The sequence below is a fragment of the Symsagittifera roscoffensis genome, chromosome 1 (assembly GCF_963678635.1).
Source record: "Symsagittifera roscoffensis chromosome 1, txSymRosc1.1, whole genome shotgun sequence".
In the NCBI taxonomy this organism is placed as follows: domain Eukaryota; kingdom Metazoa; phylum Xenacoelomorpha; order Acoela; family Convolutidae; genus Symsagittifera; species Symsagittifera roscoffensis.
Window position 1 is genome coordinate 100,036,489 of NC_087062.1, and position 10,014 is coordinate 100,046,502.

The window sequence follows — 10,014 nt, forward strand, 5'->3', positions numbered from 1 at the left end:
TGATAAGCAATTTTCAAAGCTTAGAAAGCAACTTTAAGAATATCTTTACAAAATTTTATCAACCTTTAATGGCATTGCAAAAACATTTAATCAACCTTTGTCCTATTTGGAAGAAAATTTCTATCAAAATCAAACTATTGACGATAGTGTGTTAGATTACCTTCAACTTGCCTCGATGACTGAATTTTGAGCTCTTCATAGTTATAATTTATTCAAAAACTAATTTTGTTAGCACAATTTTGGAAAAATGGCGGGAAAGGTGTCGAGAGCCACAAACGACCAATGTACGCCTTACGGTGCCAGACTGATGTTGAAATGGATGAATGGTTTGGAAGTTAGCACAAAAACAAAGATATTCCAAGTGCTCATTTTGTTCATGACTTATGTGTCCTACACTTCTTTCCACATGACCCGAAAAGTGATCAGTGTCGTGACCCCTGTTCTGGAGAGAGGCAGTGGCGACCAGAGTGCCTGGCCCCCCTTCGACCAGCGGGACTCCCAGGGCACCCTGATCGCAGTGGTGGACACTGTGTTCGTGCTGTCTTATGCCTCCGGAATGATGTTTGCAGGCGCCATTGCAGAGAGAATAGATCTCAGATACTTTCTGGTAGTCGGCATGACCCTAAGGTAAAATGAAACGTTTCGTGACAGGGAATGATACTTATGGGAGATTTAAAAAAGATATAAATTTATAATTTGAAAAAAAAAATCGATCGATATGCTACGCGACAAAGGTGGATGCCTCTGGTATAATCGCCTACACCAAATGAGATGTCAAAACAAATGCTTTTACCAATACACGTTTTACAAGCAATTTAGAATAGCTAACCTTTTGGGAAGGATCAGGCGCTGGTTTCAACAGTTTACAAAAGAATAAAAGTAAATTTTACCTCTTCGCTGTGCATACACCTGCACTGGGTTGCAACGGGGAGATAATGCAATGTAATATCACTTTTGATAGCCGAAGAGCTTTGTTTGAGTTCGTCGGAACAAAACCCAAATGGAAAACCCGCTTTGATCTCGGGAAGAGTTCGGAATGTTGAGGACAGACGAACTCAATGCCAGACTAGTGAAATACCAGACCAAACTCAAGGTCAGACTTGAGCAATAGAAACCTAATTAAAGGTCAACTGGTATAAAACTCAATGCACTCAGACAAGGTCAACTGGTCTGCTGGTATTTGATAAACTAATTAATTAACTGGTAATTAATTAACTGGTACTATTTGATGCTCAGTTTGTCGTGTCATTTTAAAAAACACAATCTCAATTCATTCTTCAACAATCAGTATCTCTTCTCTCTCCTCAGTTGAAACCTCAGATAACTCTCAAACCTCTATCCCCTAGTCCTACTTGCTCTAACTCTGAATCTTAACAGGTTATGGGCCCAGATTTCTAAACTTTTTGATTTAATAATTATTTGATTTCTGTCAGAGTTTTTTTTAGCTTTTATCTAGCCTTTAGCAAAGCAGAGATGGACTTGAAACTGGCTGGATTCAGTGGAAAGTCTGAAGATTTTCCAGCTTGGTCGACGAAGTTTGTGGCACTGATGCATACCAAAGGCCTGTTCAGGACTGTGATGGGCAATGACGATCTACCAGAAGCTGAACCTACGCTACCTGAGAATCCGAATGCTGACCAGATGACGGCGTACAACACCAAGATGCAGGAGCGAGCTGTGCTGATCCAGCAGAGGAAAGACAACCGAAACACAGTGTGGTCACATCTAGCTCTGGTCCTGAACAACACCACACTGATGTACATCAAGAACGACTGCGTGGCTGCGGATGGCTATGGCGATGGGACGAAGGCCTGGAGACTGCTGCAAGAGAAGTTTTGCAGTGTGGAGAGGCCTACAGTGGTCAGTCTAGTAGGCCAGCTTGCGAAGCTGCGCCTAGGATCAGAGGAGGATCTCGATGACTACTTCGTTCGAAGTCAAGAGCTGATGACGCGGCTGAGTGAAGCTGGGGAAGCAATTACGGACACACTCTTCAATGCGCTCGTGATCAACGGACTGCCTGACAGCTTTGAGCATTTCGTGGTGCAGGAGAGCTTCCAGCCGGCCAAGACTTTTACAGAGCTGAGAACGAGGTTGAGGAACTATGATGACTCGAGACGAGCTCGATGTGGAGAGAAGACTGGGAATGGACACATAGCTATGCAAGCTGTGAGGAAGAAGAAAGGAGCGTCGGGTGGTGGCTGTTTTGTGTGCGGTCAGAAGGGTCATTTGGCAAGAGATTGCAGATCCAGAAGTGACAGTGGTCAATCTGGTGCTCGAGGCAGTGGCTCGAATGAAGCAAGTGGTCCAACTTCAAGGAAGCAAGGGTGCTTCAAGTGTGGACAACAAGGACACTTTGCAAGGGACTGCAAGCAGGCAAAGACAGGGTTCTTCAGTTGTTGTGCAACAACCTCAATGAAGGGAGATGATCTCATTGTGGATACGGGATGCACCGATCATGTAGTGCGCGACAAGGCTGTCTTCTCAAGCTTTGAGAAATGGGATGAGGGGACAACAGTTGAGAATCCGAACGGTACAATATCAAAGATTGAGGGCATAGGCTCGGTGGAAGTGGACATACGAGACTGTCAAGATGTGACGAGGAGCTACACTTTCCACAATGTGCTGTTTGTGCCGAGCTACAACGTGAATCTGATGAGTGTGAGCTCAGCAATAGCTAGAGGGTCTAGTTTCAGCTTTACATCAGACTCTTCTCATCTTGTGGCACCGGATGGTCGACGGCTACCAGTGAAGCAGCGCGGCAAGCTTTTCTTCCTGGAGTGCAAGTTCAAGAGGAACGCGATGACTCTAGCTACGAAAGCGAAGATGGAGACAAGTAGTGCAATGCTGTGGCACCGAAGGCTGGGGCATCTCAACAAGCATGATCTAATATCAGTTGTTGATGTCGGCGAGCTAGGGTTCTGCGAAGTGTGCACAGCTTCGAAGATGCACGAAGTAGCAATGCCAAAGAAGACAGAGAACAGGGCAACTGCAGTGGGGCAGCGGGTCTTCAGCGACATCCAGGGACCATTTGAAGTTGCGAGCATGCATGGAGCGCGCTATGCCGTGAGCTTCATTGATGACTTCAGCCGTCTGGCAGTGGTCAAGTACCTGGTTAAGAAGAGCGATACTCTTTCGAAGTTCAAAGACTTTGTAGCTGAGCACGGAACACCGAAGTGCTTGAGAACTGACAACGGAGGTGAGTATTCGTCGAATGCTTTTCGGATGTTCTGTAGAGAAATGCAGGTGAAACAGGAGTTTACAGTACCTAATACTCCGCAACAGAATGGCGTGGCAGAGAGGTACAACAGGGTGATAACTGAGATGACTCGATGTCTACTGGCCGATGCAAAGCTCTCAAAGATGTTCTGGGTACGAGCAATGTCAACGGCAGTCAGGGTTCGCAACTTGTGTCCTACATCCAGCAATGAGCATCGCATTTCATCAATGGAGATGCATTATGGGAAGCCATCGAAAGTCAACTACCTGCGAGTGTTCGGATGCCTGGCGTACTACCTGGACAGAGGAAACCGGCGGAAACTGGATCCGAAAGGCAAGAAGAGCAAGTTCATTGGTTATGACGAGGAGAGCAAAGCCTACTTGCTGATGGACCTGGAGACAAAGCGAGTGGTACGAGCAAGAAGCGTGACGTTCAATGAAGACATCATTCCAGACGACTTTCTGGTAGACAGTGAGCAGTCACAAACACTGGGTCTATCAATCGAGGGATGCATTGATGTAGAGGAAACTAGCACGAAGACCATCACTGAGTCTACCAATAAAGCGAATGATAGTGGAGCAGCAGCTTCAGTGGGGGTTACGGAAGATGACCCAGTCGAGACTGAAGAATTGGAACCACCTTCCACAGAGCCTCCAGAGCAGAGGCCAACAGAGATTCCAGAGCAGCGGTCAACTAGAACGCGGAACCCTCCCATCCGATACGGACTGGCTTACACTCATGCTTCAGTGATAGCACAAGAGCCAAGAAGCTACTTGGAAGCAGTATCTGGACCAGAAAGGGAGCAGTGGCTAGCAGCTATGGCTTTGGAGGTGCAGTCACTGAAGGCAATGGGCACCTGGACACTTGTTGATAGACCAAATTCTCGCAAGGTCATTCCTGGACGCTGGGTGCTTGCTGTGAAGAGAGATGCAATGGGACAAGTGGAGCGGTTTAAAGCCAGATACGTGGTGAAGGGTTTTATGCAAGTGGAAGGACTGGACTTCAATGAGACCTTTGCGCCAACCTGTAAACCAGAAACAAAGAGAATACTACTGGCTTTGGGAGCGCAAGATGATCTTGTACTTCATCAGATGGACGTGAAGTCAGCCTTCCTCAACTCGCGTTTAACAGAAACTGTGTATATGGAACAGCCCGAGGGGTTCAGCAGCGGGGACAACCAAGTGTGTTTGCTACAACGCAGTATCTATGGGCTGAAGCAGGCAGGAAGGGACTGGTACCAGACGCTGAGCACGTTTCTTCTGGAGACTGGTTTCACTCGAAGCACCAATGACTTCTGTTTGTTCACGATGAGGGGAATGGATGATGCTATGATCTATGTTCTAGTATGGGTGGATGATATCATCATTGGCTGCAAACTGCAAGCAGAAGTTGACAGGGTGAGGGACCGATTCACTGACCGATTCAAGATGGATGATCGCGGTCCATTAGCCTGGTTTTTGAAAATGCAGGTCAAACGGGCACCTGGTTCTGTCACTGTGAATCAGTCTCGCTACATTGAAGACTGCTTGGAGCGCTTTGGGTTGGCTGACTGCAAACCAGTAGGGACACCAGCTGATATCAGCACTCAGTTGACGAAGAAGGACTGCCCTGGAGCGGGCTCAGAAGAAGCAGTGGCAATGCAGCGTGAGGACTACAGAGGCATAGTGGGCTCGTTATTGTACATAGCCAAGCAAACGAGGCCAGACATCCTAGCTACTGTGACTCAACTTTCACGGTTTCTGGAGAATCCTGGGAGAACACACTGGGTGGCTGCTAAGAGAGTACTGCGATACCTGAAAGGAACCAAAGATCTGGAGCTGTGCTACATCAAAGATCCTGATGGGTTCAACCTTTATGGTTCAGCAGATGCTGACTGGGCTGGTGACGTTGATGACAGAAGGTCAACAACAGGCTACAGTTTTCATGTGCAGCGGTCAGGAGCAGCAATCAGCTGGAGTACCAAGAAGCAACCTACTGCAGCAATATCTACCAGCGAAGCTGAGTATCAAGCAATGGCAGCGGCTGTTCAGGAAGGCCTCTACTTACGATCCCTACTCAATGAGATGGATATGACGTGTGATGGTCCAACTGTGATCAACGAGGACAACCAGAGCTGCATCAAGATGTGCAAAAATCCCGTAATGCAGAAGCGTACAAAGCACATTGATGTCAAGTATCACTTTGTCCGAGAGCGGGTCGAGGATGGAACATTTGCGCTCGAGTACTGTCCAACCGAAAACATGGAGGCTGACTTGTTGACGAAATCCCTGAGCAAGGCAAAGGTGGATCAACATCGTCGAACGCTGATGGGTTGCAGCCTGACATTGGACAAAGCCAATTCAGCCTGAGTGGGGGTGTTGAGGACAGACGAACTCAATGCCAGACTAGTGAAATACCAGACCAAACTCAAGGTCAGACTTGAGCAATAGAAACCTAATTAAAGGTCAACTGGTATAAAACTCAATGCACTCAGACAAGGTCAACTGGTCTGCTGGTATTTGATAAACTAATTAATTAACTGGTAATTAATTAACTGGTACTATTTGATGCTCAGTTTGTCGTGTCATTTTAAAAAACACAATCTCAATTCATTCTTCAACAATCAGTATCTCTTCTCTCTCCTCAGTTGAAACCTCAGATAACTCTCAAACCTCTATCCCCTAGTCCTACTTGCTCTAACTCTGAATCTTAACACGGAACAGAAAGGGAAGTGAGGTCGACTTTAGTTTGCGCTGTTATTCGCTGGTGTGAGTCTAGAGACTGGATGTGTATTGATTTACATTTGTGTTTGCAGTGCTTCCTTCACCGCCCTGTTCGGACTGGGACGCTACCTGCACATACACCAGTTCCCTTTCTTCCTCCTCGTCCAGATGGTGAGTGGAGTGGTGCAGAGCAGTGGCTGGCCGGCAGTCATGTGTCTGGTGGGAAACTGGTTCGGCCACCACAGACGGGGACTCATATTCGGCCTCTGGAACAGCCACGCTCCTCTGGGCAACATTCTGGGCTCCCTGGTCGCCGGCATCTGGGTGGACACCGACTGGGCAATGTCCTTTTTAGTTCCAGCCGCAATCATGCTCGCAGTCTCCATTATTTGTTTCTTTTATGTTGTGCCCTATCCAGACATGGTTCACTGCAATAGTCCAGAGTACAAGTGGTCGCATGAAAATGACGACGATAGAAATCCACTTCTGGAGGAAAAAGAAAAAACAGCAGCAGACCTCGAGGAAAGTGAAGAAAGCAAAAAACCAGCTATTAGCTTTCTAGCTGCAATTAAAGTGAGTTCTTTTATTGATGGAATCAAAAAACCAAACGTAAGACTTCAAAGACGAGTAAAAAGTATCACAGAAGTGACAAGTTTAACCAATTGCTGTGCAAGTAGCACATAATGGGAGCACCATGGTGGTCTTTTCTAGAAACTTTTTAAACGAAATAATATTTTTGTTTCAACGTTTCTCGAAAGTTTTGTAGTTTTCATAAATAAAGATAGATGCTTGAAGAACAGATAAGGAGTTGGCCTTTTCCTTTGTCGCGATAAATAAGTCTGGAAAACTGAAATATTCGGACCATTTTTTGCGACACTGGTTGAAATTTTTCGAAGTAGTTTCTGTATGGAACCTCGATCACAATTTGAAGGACTTTAATACGATGCATCAGTTGACCTTGGTTTGACTTGTTTTAAAAGCAGCTGAAGCTGAGTACAAAAACCCAATGACACTTTTGGGAAAGAAATTCTAAGATCATTTTATCCACCAGGGATAGGGATACGAGCTGTACAGCTCATCACGGCCAACCGCTGTTGTGCCACTGCTTAAGAATTACATGCAATTTTTTTGGTTATTTTTCTGGGCTGGGTAATGTTGCCTCACCCTCAAGCAACGAGCACGGATCATGGTGGGCCTCCAACATCCGACCTTTCGATTGAGAGGCGGAGACGTAACCAATTCGCCACTGCTCAGATAATATTCTAAAGAAACATGTCTGAATGGTTTGATCGAAATTTAAATATATCAAAAATGGTCAAAAACAGGAGAAAGTTTACATTCTAATTTGACTGAAGATGTTTTGTTTAGATGCCAGGAGTGATGGAGTACGCCATGTGCCTGTTTTTTGTCAAGTCTGTCCAGAACTGCTTCTTGTATTGGCTTCCCAGTTACCTTCAAAGCAAGGCCAACTCCAGCAGCCAAGACGCAGCCAACATGTCCACTCTATTCGATATCGGCGGAATTATCGGCGGCATGTTAATAGGCGCCATTTCGGACGCATTCAGCGATCGCGCTCTGGTGACTGCGGCCTCGATCGCCCTAGCTGTACCGCTGATGTTGATCTACGACTCATCTGGAATAAACAACCTTTACAGCCTCTCCCTTTTACTACTCGTAGGAATGACAGTCTCTGGTCCGCCAACTTTAATAACCACTGCGGTCAGCGCCGATTTAGGAACTGAGAAGACGTTGCGGCACAACTCGCGGGCGCTGGCTACTGTCGTATCGATCATAGACTCTGCAGGTCACTTTGGATCCGCGATAGGCCTCACACTCTGCTTCATCATGGACTACCAAAAAGTGTTCTACCTTCTAGTGGCGTGTGATTTAGTCTCGCTGCTGTTTCTAACTCGGCTCATTATTAAATCCGTCAAATGTTTGATAGGCAAATGGAATTGTGCGCCGAGCAGTCACAACTAAGAACTGATGGACTACTACAGGCATGAGTCCATACGTTTTCAGTCCAATTCACCCGACTTTCTAATCGAACCGAATAGTGTTGGTTCACAGTATTCTACGCATGGCAATGTTTGCCAGAAGCGTTCTTGTTCTTTCAGGTGCAGTCACACACAATGCTGAATTAAATTAACCGGAAGAAAGGATCAAATTGGAGTTTTTAAATGTACTTTTTTCAAATTGGTGCAAATTTAGAAAAATAGTCGTCAGATAAAATTTGCTTAGAATTTTGACATGGTGAAAACTTTTTTTTAGCAAAAGTCGGGACCAAAATTTTACCACAAAAACGGATAGTTTTTGGCTTTTTCAAAAAATCAAAAATAACCTCAAAGTTGCCGTGTCAATTACTGGACGAAGTGTATCAAAGTAAGACTCTTCGGTAGCCCAACAAAGTTTGAAAAAGGTATTATCTCCAATTTCGTAAGAGTTGGCTGATTTTCGTTTTGATAGAAAAAAGCCCTTTTCACTAAATAAAACAACCATTTTTGATATAAGCACAATTTTTCAACGTTTTGCACATTTTTTTCTCCCCTTCCTAAACTATACCTTTCTTAAACTTTGTTGGGCTACACTTTGATATAATTTGGTCTGTAATTACCTCAGTAGTTTTGGAGGTATTTTTTGCCAAAAATGATTGGTTTTTGGGTAAAATGTTGCTCCCGAATTTTGCAAAAACTAATTGCACCGTATTACTTCTGGTAAAAATCTAAGCGAGTTTTCCTCATCATTTTACGCTTAAACACAGTGTTAAATTTCAACCTGAACGCAGAAAGCCCCAAGCATTTGGTCAATTTGCAATTAGGCTTCATAGATATAATTTCAATTCCTATCCATTGCCTATCAGTTGCTTAGCTTACAAAAAAATCGAATCGAATCAAAAAGTTACAAAAGTCGAATCGTCTCATGGCCATTGAATATATACTCAACCTCTCGAATTGAAAAAGTTTCATGGGCCATTTTTATAGGAAAAAATTGCCCGTGCCGTCCGTTTTCAAAGTCATTTAGCAGGTTTTCCGCATTTCAGACACCGAAGAAAAGCTTTCAAAAGATGTTGATCAAAATTGCTCTTGGGTGAAGACTGAATAAAATAAACAGACAACAAAATTGTCTCCGAACTATCAAGTGTGAAATTGTCGTGGTGAAAAATTTGGAATCTGTTTTTGCTGGCTTGCAGAGTAAAGGGACACGTCAGTCTCAAAAATTTCAGACCAAAGTCTCTCAATTTTCGAACTACATTTACTTTTTTAACATTTAGACAGATAGATCTTTTCATACTGTTACGTTTATTGAGTTGCTCAGAGAAAAAAAAGCTAGGACAACAGGCAACTAGTAGTTGACAACATAACTTTATGTGGTTTTTATCTTTTTTTTTGCGGAGCTCAAACAATTTCTAACCCCGTCAAAAAGTGTATTTGAAACGTCTTGATAATTTTCACTCACACAGAGGCAAAACTGCGCTTCGTAAACCCTTGCAAGAACATGAACAAAAAGCAGCTCTATCAAGTGAAATAAGAAAAAATAGAAACAAGCCTCGAATTAGCAAAATCTCGGCTACGTGTACGGTTCGAATCTGCGACTTTGCACATATGAGTCAAGCACTAACCACTCAGCCACGAATGCTCAAACTCGCCAAAAACTAGCCACTAATAATGAAGCTGTATATGCTAATAAATTGCAAATTCGATACCGCAAAAGGAACACCAAATACAAAAAGACACAACTTTGGACCTAATAAAGTTTGTATAAGTTCTGCATTTCAAAAAAATTGCGAGATACATTGAGTTGAAAAAATTCTGAAGTCAAGGTTTTCATTACTGCACTGCTGTTTGAAACAAATAAAATTTTTTTGGTTCATTCGATATTTTAAAAATGCATCAACTGTAACTAATCAAATATGACATTATACTGCTGTAGCATCCTACCGTTCAATGTACCACCAAAAGTAGCACTTTTTTTTGCGACTTAGCTTGGAAAAAAAAGAAGGTTCATACTAACAAACTCGCTCCGCAAGTTTGATAAGGAAGCCTAAAAATATCTCTTCAAGTCTGATGATACAAATTGCCTCTAAAGCTGCACAGA

General features: G+C 43.9%; 1 protein-coding gene across 1 annotated transcript; it reads left to right on the top strand.

The window, feature by feature from the left end:
- On the top strand, positions 1-8,184 carry LOC134853416 (glucose-6-phosphate exchanger SLC37A2-like). Its single transcript, XM_063869417.1, has 3 exons — positions 1-627; positions 6,012-6,492; positions 7,288-8,184. Exons 1-3 carry the CDS (start codon positions 248-250, stop codon positions 7,897-7,899), a joined length of 1,473 nt encoding a protein of 490 aa, XP_063725487.1. The 5' UTR covers positions 1-247; the 3' UTR covers positions 7,900-8,184.
- The last annotated feature ends 1,830 nt before the right edge of the window (positions 8,185-10,014 follow it).

What these genes read in the sequence shown, in the direction of transcription:
- LOC134853416 (XM_063869417.1), top strand. Translation starts at nt 248, where the DNA reads ATGGCGGGAAAGGTGTCGAGAGCCACAAACGACCAATGTACGCCTTAC. An exon ending in GTAGTCGGCATGACCCTAAG is followed by an intron (nt 628 to 6,011) that starts GTAAAATGAAAC and finishes TTGTGTTTGCAG; the next exon opens with TGCTTCCTTCACCGCCCTGT. An exon ending in GCTTTCTAGCTGCAATTAAA is followed by an intron (nt 6,493 to 7,287) that starts GTGAGTTCTTTT and finishes TGTTTTGTTTAG; the next exon opens with ATGCCAGGAGTGATGGAGTA.